The 13,528-nt window shown below is 42.0% G+C and overlaps 1 protein-coding gene across 3 annotated transcripts; it reads left to right on the top strand.

Moving 5' to 3' along the window:
* Positions 1 to 2,870: 2,870 nt before the first annotated feature.
* On the top strand, positions 2,871 to 8,546 carry ube2s (ubiquitin-conjugating enzyme E2S). Of its 3 annotated transcripts, none has more exons than XM_005732002.2 (5): positions 2,871 to 3,113; positions 4,581 to 4,728; positions 6,676 to 6,866; positions 6,953 to 7,196; positions 8,253 to 8,546. In XM_005732002.2, exons 1-5 carry the CDS (start codon positions 3,111 to 3,113, stop codon positions 8,303 to 8,305), a joined length of 639 nt encoding a protein of 212 aa, XP_005732059.1. In that variant the 5' UTR covers positions 2,871 to 3,110; the 3' UTR covers positions 8,306 to 8,546. The 3 variants fall into 3 exon arrangements, with proteins under 3 accessions (XP_005732059.1, XP_013766029.1, XP_005732058.1); XM_013910575.1 differs by having other exon boundaries at positions 7,511 to 8,546; XM_005732001.2 differs by having other exon boundaries at positions 2,873 to 3,113; positions 6,953 to 8,546.
* Positions 8,547 to 13,528: the final 4,982 nt, after the last annotated feature.

Genomic DNA, 13,528 nt, shown 5'->3' with positions numbered 1-13,528 from the left:
TTTGCAAGTGTTTTGGAGTTTGTACGTGTTTTGGAGTTTGCAAATGTTTTTTAGTTTGCAAGTGTTTTGGAGTTTGTACGTGCTTTGTCTCTAGGGGCCACCGTAGAAAAAGGGTGATTTAAGTGACTTTGAACATGGTATTGAACATTGATTGGTGGTGTGGTGTCAGACAGACTGGTCTGAGTATTTCAGAAACTGCTGATCTACTGGGATTTTCCCACACAACCATCTGTAGGGTTACAGAGGATCCTAAAAAAGAGAAAATATCTAGTGATCGACACTTCTCAAATGCTCAAATGTCAGGGGTCAGAGGAGAACGGCCAGACTTTTTCAAGCACATGGGAAAGCAATAGCAACTCAACAAAAGCATGCAGAAGAGCATTTCTGAAAGCACAACATGCTTAAAGCTACAGGGCTACAATCATACTGGGTGCCACTCCTGCCAGGTAAGAACGGGAAACCAAGGCTATGTCCACACGTACACGGGTATTTTTGAAAACGGAGATTTTCCGTTTTCGTTTTAAAAAATAATCCCGTCCACACGTAAACGCAGAAATGAAGGAAAACGCTGCTAGGAACATGCCAAAGCAACAGGTGGCGATATATTCCTAACTGTGTAGAAATGTTGGCCAATCAGAAGTCTAGAAGCCTCGGTGGGAAATAGTAAACAAGGATGGGGCATAGAAGCAGAACCCAGTCATATGTGTGGAGGGACAGTAACTGTGTGTGTATATGTAAGCATTTAAACACTGCAGAGAGTACAATTAACATTATGGTAGAAATTAATTTCACCGAAACAATAACGTGGCGCACAGTGTGACGTCAAAAAAGGCGCACACCTTTGACGCTGCGCTTTCTGTCCACACGTAAATGCAAAAACTGAGTTTTCAAAAATATCCACCCTGGCAGGAGTTTTTAAAAATCTCCGTTTTCAGTGACCAAAAATGCCGTTTACGTGTGGAGGAAAGGTGCAAACGCAGAGAAAAATCTGCGTTTTCAAAAATACCCGTGTACGTACGTCCACGGAGATTTTTAAAAACTTCTGCCAGGGTGGATATTTTATAAAACTCAGTTTTTGCATTTACGTGTGGACGGAGAAAACGCAGCGTCAAAGATGTGCGCATTTTTTGACGTCACACTCTGCGCCACGTTATTGTTTCGGTGAAATGAATTTCTACAATAGCGGATGTAGACAAAATACTGTTACTGTTAATTTTACTCTCTGCAGTGTTTAAATGCTTACATATACACATACAGTTACTGTCCCTCCACACATACGACTCAGTTCTGCTTCTATGCGCCATCTTTGTTTACTCTTTCCCACCCAGGCTTATTGACTTCTGATTGGCCAACATTTCTACACGGATAGGAATATAGCGCCACCTGCTGCTTTGGCATGTTCATAGCAGCGTTTTCCTTTTTTTTGGCTTTTATGTGTGGACGGAATTTTTTTTATAAACGAAAACGTTTTGACAGCCCTATTAAAGATTAATATGAGTCTGTATATGCTCCAGATAGCTTTTCTTCAAATTCTTTAACTCTCACTCACGTTTTGCAACTTTGCACCTTTGTGTTACTTACAGCAACAACTCCACCTCATTGTTAGTCCATTTAAAAAACTCTGTGCTTTTCCTCAACATTTTGCAGCAATGTTTCAAAGAGCTGGAAAGTAAATAAGCAGCAGACAGAAATAAGGCAGGTCAATCTTCTTGCGCTTCACGTATGCGCAGTACTGGAACGTAAGTGTTTTCAGTCGTTTCAATGTGGACGTGCAACGCTGTGAAAACGACTGAAAAACGCATGGACGCAGAGCGTTTTCAGATGAAAACGCCGTTTTCAGATCTATCCGGCCTAGTGTGGACGTAGCAGGCTCACAATGATTGGACAATCAAATACTGGAAAATGTTGCCCAGTTTGTGAGTCTTGATTTCTGCTATAACATTAAACATGAAAGTACACATCCATCCTGCCTTGTCCCAGTGGTTAGGGCTACTGCTGGTGTTATAATAGTGTGAGGATATTTTCTTGGCCAATTTTGGGTAACAACTGAGCCTACCTGTGATTATGTCCATCCCCTCATGACCACGGTGTGCATATTTTTTGATGGCTGCTTCCAACAGGATAATACACCATGTCACAAACCTCAAATCATCTCAAACTGGTGTCTTGAACAAGAAAATTAGTTCATTGTCCTCAAATGTCCTCCACAGCCAGTTTACCTCAGTCTAATAGAGCACCTTTGGGCTGTGGTGGAAAGGCATATTCACATCATGGATGTGCAGCCAACAAATCTGCTTCTACTGTGTGATGCTATCGTGTCAATCTGAACCAAAATTTCTGAGGAATGTTTCCAGCACCTTGTTGAATGTCATAAAGAATTAAAATAGTTCTGAAACCAAAAACGGCTCCAGAGCAGTACTAACAAGGCATAGGTCACCTAAAAGAGGGTCTGATGAATAAATGTTAATTGTGTTGTTATTTTTGGTGGTGAGTTGCTCAGGCACGTTTCTGTACTACACGAATACGAAAAAAACTGTGAGTGTAATTTAATCCAGTTATTGTTATTGCCAATTAGAGTGAACTTAATTAACCAACATTAAAAGAAATCTATCATACAACGTAACAAAAGTGACCCCGCTTATCAAGTTAAGTATTTATCTATTGAATAAATTACGCTGGCTGGTTTAAACAGTGGGCGTTTCTTAATTTTGGTGTTCAATGTAGCTGGTGCTGATCTTTCAGTATCGATTAGATTTGTGAGTTTTTCAAATGGACCTATCGCTGGCGTGTATCAGATGTACTTTTCACTCTATGTGGCTGATAGGGCTTTTTGATGTGACGCAGCTCTATCGATGCATTTCGATTGGTCTGTCTCTTCTGACGTTTCACACCACTGTGCCGGTCATTGGTCTGTGCTTTAAGGTTCAATTGAGGATCGTATTTTTGTTCCTGTGTCAACGTAGAGAAGAAAAGAAGAACGGCGATCATCAGCCAGTCGGCTAAGTTTTCATCGAATATAGTTTTTCACTCCTCTAGGCTCTATTAGAAACGGTTCTTTATATCTGACACCAGCCAGACACCCACCACCCAAGCAGAGCTCCTTTTTGAAGATGGTAAGATCAACCTCTTAGCTAACAGCTAATGGGAGACACTGCTAGCTCTAACCGATTTTAGCTGTCGATTTTATTTTTTATTTTTCGATTTTTATGGGCGGTTGTGTCTATTTTTTGAAAGTTAATGCGTTTATTAAAGTCTTCAGATGTATATTGGTGTAATTAATAAGTACCTTTATACACAATATAAACTATTACCACTAAACCAAAAGCTTCTTTAACACGAAATCTAATCGAAGCATTTGCTAGGCTAGGTATGCTAACGGTAACATAAAGTTAACATTGCCCGTCGACTGTTTAATTGGTATTAATTATCTACTGCTGTGCCTTTAAAGCATACTTCAAGTTGATCAAGTTATAACTCATCTGACTTCTCTGAGGATGCTTAACGTGGTGCGGGGACCGCTGGCTCGATGATGAAACCGTAGCTCCCCCAGAGGAGCTCCAGCTCATGTTCATTACGTAAATACGTGTTAAAATTAGGAAGATAATGACTGGCAAGCGCAGATTACAGAGAAAAGCTTGTGTAAAATGACAGCAGATCCGCAGCGGAAAATGTAGATTGTCTCAGGTGGTGCCGATGATAGATTTTTTTTTCTTCTGCCATATGGCCGATCGACACATTATTAAAATGTGTGGAACGAAATCATCAAAGCCATACAAAAAATTATGTTTTAGTGTGTAATGAGTCGATACCTACCTACATAATAAACATTTTGATAATATGTTAAATTTACTTCACTCACACTCGCTGTATATTAAAGAAAATGTGTCCAGTGTGCTAACAGACCAACATGTTGAGGCAATGTCATATTTATTTGTTAGTCAAAGTTTAGGAAAGTAAACACGTGGTTGTAAAATGTGTACATCTACAGAGACAAAGGTTTTTGCAGCAAGCCAAAAACGAAGTGTGAAATAAATATTTGAGTAGACTGAAATACAAAAAAAAAGTGAAAATCAGAATGTAGAGGAAATAGCCTTAGCTTTAGCCACTTTGGTTGTCAACATAAACTGCCTAATGCTGAAACTAAATATTTTCAAAGATTAAAAATGAACTAAAATGAGCAAACCCATTCTGGAAATTAAATGAATGCTTAGAAATAAAAAGTCAAAACATGTGAAAAATATAAACTAGTGGGCTTTTTTTTTAAAGTCCCAAAGTCAGCTGAAATAACACTGAATAATATGGGACAGTTGTTGCTATAGAAAAGGAAAATAAATTTACATTGTACAAACTATCACATAACAAATGGGGAGGGGGGGGGGATGTAATGTTTTGTTTTTTTTGTTTTTTTTTCTTTCTCTTCTCTTTTTCAGCTGCTTTGGCTTACATGCTTTAAATGTAAAACTTTATCTTAACAGTACCTGAGGTGAAGTTACAGGCTTCATTTTTCCTCATTCTTAGTAAGAGTACAGCTTGGTCATTCCTGTTAGCGCTGTGGCTAAACTATTGTTATGTCTCTCCAGAACTCCAATGTGGAGAATTTGCCCCCTCATGTTCTTCGCTTGGTCTACAAAGAAGTTTCAGCTTTAGCAGCAGATCCACCCGAGGGCATTAAGATTTATCCCAGCGAAGAAGACATAACAGAGCTTCACACAGCAATAGAGGGACCAGGTAAGGATTATGATATAGTGTCATCACTTCACACTTAGAGCAGGACCGACACAACTCTTGGGAGTAAACTCACCAAGTGAGTATTTGCAGTATGGTCTTTTCATAATTTAGGGCTTTAGATTTGTAAAATTTTCTTTAAGATCTCTAGTTTGAACCAGATTTGTTGAGTTTGTCCTGACTCAAAATATTTTATCATAAAAGATCAGTACAGAGCATTTCGTATTTCATTAAATAGACAAATTGTCAGAGACTGATGAGTAAAATAAACTTAATGAAATCCATACTAATTGTATTACTTCTGTCCTTGAATAACTAATGTGGAAATTTATTTTCAAAACCAGCGATAAAATATCCTAGTTTAGTCACCTTGCAGCTTGTATTTTCAAGGGTTTTTTGTGTATTCTTAAATATATTATCTCTCAGGGTTTTTCCTGCATGCAAACATTTCTAGGTTTCTAACAAAAATATTTTAGCCCATTTTCTTTTTAGGCTGTATTTTATTTCCTTCAACATTACATGCATTCTTGTTTTTGAAAATGTCCAGAAATAAATTCAGATTTCTGTTAAGTAACGTGACAGACACTCGCCGCCTTCACTGTGTGCCAGTCAGTTGTGCTAGTGTGTTATAGTCATTAATCAAAGGGTCACCAGTGTCCAGGAAAAACCCAGAATTCTGCGTCATGTTCGCAGCAAACTGTGCATTTACAGTGTGTTTGTTACTTCACCACTTCACATCCAGAAAAACGGCTTCAAACAATAATATTTAAAGGCTGAGAGTTTCTTATTGATAGCCAACTTTGTATTATCAGCTCAAGGTAATAACATGACTGGTGATGGCTGAGCTGAGTCAGCCGTCTGCTCCATGATTTTTAGGTATTATTGAAGCTTAAATGGAAGCCATCAGCTTTGATGGAATCTTTTACTATCTGTACATAATTTAGTTTTTGTGCTGTTAATTTGTAGAATAATAAATCCTCAAGGCCTGTTTTACATTTCTATTCCCCCCTTCGTGGAGCTTTCAAAATTTATGCTGTTGTGTAATCACTTAAATTATGGGTTTTGTGGGTGTTGTTAATATCATGTGAGACACATAAGTCACTTTAAACTATCATGATATCTTGCCACTATGCACTCATTGCTTCAGACGTTATTTTTAAGTAGGTCTTGAAGAGCCAGACACTTGTCCACATTTTCTACTCCTCCACAGAGCTCCGTCGCGGCATCAGTTTCATTTATTGGGCACTGACATTTATATCTGATTTCAGATCAGGTAATTCATTATGTTAAAGCGGCAGTACAGTGTGTTTCATAATGTCAAATTTTTGTCGTTGCTATTTGGCATACCTGGTTAAAAGCTGAAGCGTACACAGACAGATGGTGATGATGGTCAAACAAGAAATATCAGATCAAATATCAGATTTTTTCATTGGAAACTGATAGAAGTTAAATGCAGGAAATTGACTTAAGAGCAAGTGACAAGGATTTGAAATGGCCTCGTAAACTTCCTTACTCTTCTCTCGCGAAAGAATATTGTGTTTATTTCACTTTGTTACCACTGATGACAGGATAATATTAGATGATTTTTGTACACAAATCTCCTGTTCCCTAAAAAGTCTCCTCGCTTTAAGAAACCTGTCTAACAGATGGTAAGATTAAATCTTCGATGCTGGCACAGTTTTCATTCTGGAACCTTTTATTTTATTTTTTTTAAAACCAAGACTAGGTGTCAAGGAAAAGTGTCAGGTGGTATTTCTTCGGCTTTGAAATATTTGCTGTTATGTGACAGATTTGAAATGATAGTTAATGTGCTCTGTGACTGACTGACTTGTATGCGCTGAATGTGTTGTCAGAGGACTCGGTTGCAGCTCTGTGACCCTCTTTTTCTGGATGACGTTTGGCAGAGTCAGGACATAATGTTCATGTGATGAATTCTTTATACTTCAACAGAGGGAACTCCATTTGCTGGTGGCATTTTCCGAATGCGTCTGGTCCTCGGGAAGGACTTCCCTGCGGTTCCACCCAAAGGGTATTTCCTGACCAAGATTTTTCACCCCAACGTGGGTCATAAGGGAGAGATCTGTGTCAACGTGCTGAAGAGGGACTGGAAGGCAGAACTCGGCCTCAAACATGTCTTACTGGTAAGAAGGATGATCTGTGTGTTTGTTTCAGTATCGCTTGTGTTGAGGCCACTAATTTCACATCTCTTTCCTTCACTTTCCTACAGACAATCAAGTGTCTTCTAATCCATCCGAACCCAGAATCGGCTCTGAACGAAGAGGCCGGCCGCTTGCTGTTAGAGGACTATGCTGAGTACGAGTCCCGGGCCCGCCTGCTCACAGAGATCCACGCTATGGGCGGCACTTCTGGGGCACCTCAGGATCCTAATGACGGCCCCCAGCCAAAGAAGCATGCAGGTGACCCGATGAAGAGAGCGGGACCCAGTGCGGCGTCTGTGCCAGCAGCTTTGGGTAATGGAGCCAATGGAGCCAGCACCACCACCAGCAATAGCAACAGTAGTAGTAGCACTAATAATGTAGCAGGGAAGAAGAAAGCAGATAAAAAGCGTGCGTTGAGGCGACTTTAATACCTCCATAGAAATTTTCAGTGTGTGTGTGTGTGTGTGCGCGCGTGTGTTTGTGTGAATGTGGGAGAGTAAATTTAAATATTGAAGTATACTGATGATGTTTTTGTTCCCTTTGACTCTTTATACCCTGAAAATCCAGACTTCTCACTTTGTACTTATACCTTATTCTTTGTCTTTCCATCACTCTGTCTTGTCCAGTTGGTGTCACGGGTTTAATTCTTCCCATACCTGAAGACGGTGACAAATTGTTGCTTTTCTGAAATGAAAGAATACACTTTCAGTCTAAAAAAAAAACATCATGCCATCAGTTGTGATTTTCCTTTGGCCTACTGTGAATGAATGATACTTAATGCGATTCACTGTGCAAACCACGGCCTCTGATGTCTGTCCATTAATGAGATATAGCTCCTGTCGTCTCAGACTTAATAGCAGCCTTTTTTTTTTCTTTTTTTTTTAAAGCGTTTCTTGGTAAAAGCAACTGTGATGGTACTGTGTACTGCACAGCCTGACTCATTGTCGAGTCTGAACCACGATGCTACCTTAAAGTCAGGTTTTTAAATTCAGCTCAAAGGAAATGATGGAAGAAGGCGCTAAAATTATGCAACGTCCAAATTGTATTCTTCGTTTTGTGATCCAATTTAGGTAAAGGTGTAAAGGTATGGATTGTTTCAAGTAAAGGAAGTCTGCTGTTTTTTGTTTTGTTTTTTCTGACTTTTTAAAACTGTTTCACTGACCAGTATTTTCAAAAGCTGTTTTTAATCGACACGTCCATATTCAGCTGTCTTGTGGTTGTGTGTGTGAAGATGTGCTCAGTGGCTGTAAGGGAACAGGGTAGATGGCATGCGCATGCCACCTCAACTGTTCTCTGTATTTAGGCATACTGTGGTGTGACTCGCTTCAACTACCCCTGCCTCCTAACAAAAGCAGCATGTCCTCTCAGATGCACCGCACGCCGACCAGCCGCGTGGAGTACCAGAGATGACAAGTGCCTAGTTTGAACCAACTTGCCCCTCCATCCGTGGCAACTGCAGGGTTTCTCGGGCAAATTTTCTTTCCGTTCTTAAATGCATGCGGGGCCTACATTTCCCAAGGAAACACACTGAAGCGCTGTTTTAATTTGGATGGAAAAGGTGCCTCTGAAACTCCTGTTACTGTGCACACTGTCTGGCTGGATATCTTGTGTCCATTTTAAATTATTTAAATTAATAAAATGTTGAAATACCAGAAGTGAAATGGAAAATCAACTCCTGTTTGTGTTTTTTCTTTGGTCCTCTTCTGTCAAGCGATGTTGAAATTAATGCTAAGAACAAATGCAAATGAGGCTTTTCTAGTGACGCGTATTAGCACATTTCGTTTAGTGGTCTCCTGTTCTGCAGTGATGGAATAACCATTATGAGGAAAAACGAGTAATTGCATCCACCCCAGCAAACCAGTGAGTTGAAGTGCACCCGATAGAGCGTCTTTGGGCCATCTAATGAAGGGCTCCACTGGCCTCTGCTGCCAACATGCAGCAGCCCACCCACCTGTGTAGAAATAGCAGCCTGCCATGCAGGTAATTATCAGACCCTTCTTAGACACCTGGGGCTCCGTGTAACCCTTTACACCTTCCTCAAGACCCGTTTTGGAAGTGCTTACCTCCTTCAACACCTGGTATAAACATCCATGCGGTGAAAACCCACACCGTGCTATTAATCATAAACACAGTTTCACTGAAGATTTTGACGTGTGTGAGATATGTAGTCTGGGTCAGATGTAATGTGAATGCATGCTGGTGTTTCTGTCACATAAGTGCGTGACTCATCCTGTAGGCCTGATGTGCAGTCAGTGATTTCATTTATTTGGAGGACAATCGTCGGGGGATCAACCCTAAACCCGGTTTCATTCATGCGTGGTGGTGATCTCAGAGGATCGCGAGGTTTGTAAGACGGCGCAAACACTTGCAAACCTACCGTTACCTCTCATCCAACTATCCTCTTTTTCTTCTCTGGATTTCCTCCTGCCCGGCTCGTCCTACACTCACAGAAATCAAGACTTGTCAGTGTAGGTTTGAGTCTAATTGACAGTTTCGTTCACGCTTCAGTGTTAAGGCTTTTGCGCCAATCCTCTCCCCTTCCCCGTTTTCATCGCTTTCATAATTGCCACCAACATAATGACACAGTTGCTGTGGCAACCATGTCTGTGTCTCTCTTTTCTCTCTCTCTCTTTCTCTCTCACACACACGTACACAAACACACTTTGGATCTTCCCCTCACTTTACCGGCTGCTTTAAATTTTGCAAGTTTTCTTCCGTTTTTTCGGAGAGGCTTTTATACATTCTTTTTTTCATTCGTTATATTTTTTTTACTTCTTCGGGAAGAACATCAGTCAAATCCCTGGTCGACATTTTTTTTCCGTTTATGTTTATTTATTATTTTTTATCAGAGCCAGTAAAACGTATGCAGGCCTTCAGGGGCGCGCAACTAAAGATGGAAATTAAATGGAGGAGAGTAAAGATGAACGCCACCAGTTGAATGGGCCTATTGACCATCAGCGCCGAGCGGAGCGCGGAGTCTCATCAGCGCCTGTCTGACCGGCCAATCACAGCGTCCCCCCCCCCACTGGTGGACCTCCGTGAGGCCAGTCGCAGTTTAGGCGGTGTAACCTATAGGCTATCGCGTGGAGACGATTAACTGAACCAGTCTTAGTCAGTTTCTAGATGGAGAAAGTGAGCCTGGCGGATATTTTGTTGGTGAAAAGCTTCACATTTTTGCGCACCTGACATGCGAATCCTGCTACTTTGCGTGCTGTCCGGGATAGTTACTCTGCAGGCTAACTTGTGCCGCACACCAGGCGGAAATTTCCGACGTAGTGTGTAGATGAAGTGCTTTGTCACATGTATCAGAAAATCTCAGAACATCTCGTTGTTCACCGACTCTCTCTCCCCTCCTCTCCCGCTCGCGTCCCCCCCCCCCCCCTTCGTCTTTCCGCCGTCATGATGGATTATCAATAGCCTGATGGAGACACAACAAGCGCGATCGAGATTTGCTGCACTTCTAAAACACACGGGCAATTAAAATAAGTGGCGCATCCAGCAACAGTTCACCATCTTCTGCTACAATAACAGGCTGCCATCTGAGAAACCGCTGAGGTACAGTGCGCAGGCTCTTCCAGCGCTCCTCTTCAGCATCAAACCCCCCAGAGCAGCGCACAGGTAAGGCACGACATTATGCACCTTTTATTAATGCAACGCCAATTACGGAATTGCAATCAAAGCTGATTGATAAGTGCTCTGTGTGTTTGTGCGTGCATGAAAATTGAGTTTGGCATCAGTTTAGACGCATCCGCTGACCTGGAGGCTGTCAAACAAAAACATTTGAATGAAATCTGCGCCACACAAAACATCTGCGGGCTTTATTCCGCGAACACCTCTTTTCCCCCACCTCTTAATCACTTTAATCGACAAGTGGCAGCAAACTGCGACATTATAACCATATTGGTATTAAGAACACTGATATCACACGCACACACCGACTCATCCAGCCGGACTACACACACACCGGCACGGATACACCCACGCACTCTTAGCCTACTGATAGATGCAAGTCATGTCCATAACCCGCATGCTTGTTTGTTGCAAGTTGCAACTTATTAACACAATGAAGGATGTAGTGTAGTCTGAGGAGTCTGTCCACATCCGTTCGTCTGATGCAAAGTAAATGCGCAGCATATATTCGCCGGTGAGACCAAAAGCAGCCGCTGCTCCGCGCGGCTTTCGCTGCAATTAGACGTCTTTTTGCGCACACGCAACACACGACTTGTTTGCGCGATTTCTCCCCCTCCCCCTAAAGGATTCACACCACAGTGCGTTTTGCAACAGCACGTCTAGAGGAAAAAAAAGGGGCCATTTTGTTTGATTTTTTTCAACAAACACCTGTTGAAATGATTGCATGCCCAGCCGTTTGCACAGCTCCTGCAGTGAAAGAGGCCCCAAGGTTCGTTTGCTTTGACACACTGACAAATCTAGGAATTTGGAGTTGTAAGTGATTGGGTTGTCCTCCCTCCTGTGGCCATGCAAGTCAGGGCTGCTTCCTCACACATGTGAATGTGTGCCTTTCACCCCTTTGGTACAGTTCTTCCTCTCTCCCTCCCTCTCTGCTGCATTGCTTCAGCACCACACTATACAGACATCTAGAGGACCAGATTTATGAATAATAGCAGGGGGGATTGTTTTTGTTTTTTTGCCATGGATCAGTCTTCTGTAGTTTAAATACATTCAGGGTGAAAATTTCAATGTTGGGCATCTGCATATGCACGTTTAGCAGGAGCGGTTTAAGGATTTGGTCAAAAAATCCTCATGAAGTGGAATGATTGAGAGCAGAGCACAGACATTACGGTGACGGGAGAGTTGGGCAGCGTTGGCGGATGACGGTGCGAGGCATCAGGTGTCATCGTGTTGAGAAGGAGACGTGCAGATGTGACTTTGAAATCTGGTTTGGCTAATGGGTGTAGATTGGATTCTACCTCCCTTCTCTTTCACTGCCTCTTTCACTCACACACAGACAGAGCTGCAGTGCTATTCTGAGAGAGTTAGCTGCCTCAACCCACGCACAGAATCTGAGAAAGAGAGAAAGGCAGAAAGAGGAAAAGGAGGGGAGCAAGAGGAATAAAGGAGAGAGGCAGAGACCGACTACGAGGGGGTTTACAGAATGCCAGCTTTATTCTCTCACATGCATGCATGTACACACTCGCACAGTAAAGGGTTTCTTTACTGTTTCACATTCTTTCCCTCTTACTCTTCCAACAGCGGTTGATTTGCAGTTCTGATTAGCACTTCTCTTCTCCTCTTGCGTGTGGCATGGACTGTGTTTGCAGATCTGTTTGGTGGTGCTGTTTGTGTGATGTGTTGTATTGGTAAGTGCTGGGAGAAATGTACTTGATTCTGTGCCACCCACACACCGCCCTCCCACTCATGGTCGTCTCTGCATCTATACCTCTGGCTCTTCCCGCTCGCCACAATCTCTTTGCTCATTTAAATCCCTACCCTGCATTTATCCCTCTGCTCCCGTTCTTTATCACTGGCTTTTCAGTGATAGTTCCTCCTGCAACCAAACAGGCACACTAAAACACATGCACACACACTTGCAGCTTTCCACGATGCACATAGCGCATTTAATAAAAATAACTGTGGTGTGCGTGTGTGTACCCAAAATGATCACACACACTCACAAAGAGGGTCAGTAAGTGTGGAGAAGAGGTTGCAGAGCTGCTTTCTAATCTAATGTCTCTCATTTGTATTGCAGTGGACATTTGGCCAACGATTTTCCAGATTTGTTCGTACGTAAACCCGAAGACAGTTGTGGAAATCAAGCAGAACGCTTAGAAACGAGAAGAAGGGGGGAAAAAATCACCCAGAGAACTCCTTTGGAACATTAGTCAGTGGGAGAGCTGCTGTGCTTCGTGTTTCTCATTTTTCCTCCACTGAACTCTCCTCACAAGGTTAGAGGAGCATGTAACTGAAACAAGTGGAGCCCTCGGTGATTTCAGCATTCTGTCTCCCCCATCTGTGCCTACATTCTCTGCTACAGATAGGGACATTTTGATAATTACATATAATTATAATTTCTGTGGGAGACAGATCTGCCTCTGTCTATTATTGCCAACACCTCCAACACAATAACTTCACACATTTACATATTTCTCCACAAAAGTGATATTCTTTCAACATCGGAGACAAATCAGGTATAATTTTACTTAGAGAGACATGTCACACGGAGAAGCAATGTGCCATTCACTTCATATCTAATTAGCGACACAGTTGAGTGACACGGGCAACATTTTGTGCCTACAAGCTGAAGGCAGAGCACTTAAAATCATGACATTTGCCTCATTTGTGCAATGTATTTTACAGGCTGGGAGTCGTTTCTTTGCTTTATGATTACTCCCAATTTTCAGTGCTTGCGGTCTTCTAGCACTTAACCAGAGCCATTCTCATTATCACCCACAGCCCAGTCACAGTAACGGTCCGTGCCAGGCGAGTACTGAGCACAATAATCCAGCCATAGAAAAGACTGAGATAAAGTACACAGTGTATCTATAGATGTGATGGGTGCCGAGAACAGGCTAACGTGGAGATAATGCAGTACTCTATAGAAACTAGGCCACACTAATGGACAGTATTTATCAGTGGTGCAGTCATTTATTTCCATTTAATTGTTTACTATGGCAAAAAGTGCCGAA

This window comes from Pundamilia nyererei, unplaced genomic scaffold (assembly GCF_000239375.1).
Source record: "Pundamilia nyererei isolate P.nyererei 1_Seehausen unplaced genomic scaffold, PunNye1.0 scaffold00045, whole genome shotgun sequence".
In the NCBI taxonomy this organism is placed as follows: domain Eukaryota; kingdom Metazoa; phylum Chordata; class Actinopteri; order Cichliformes; family Cichlidae; genus Pundamilia; species Pundamilia nyererei.
Note: the sequence above shows the minus strand (reverse complement) of the source record. Positions and strands in the feature narration are given on the sequence as shown.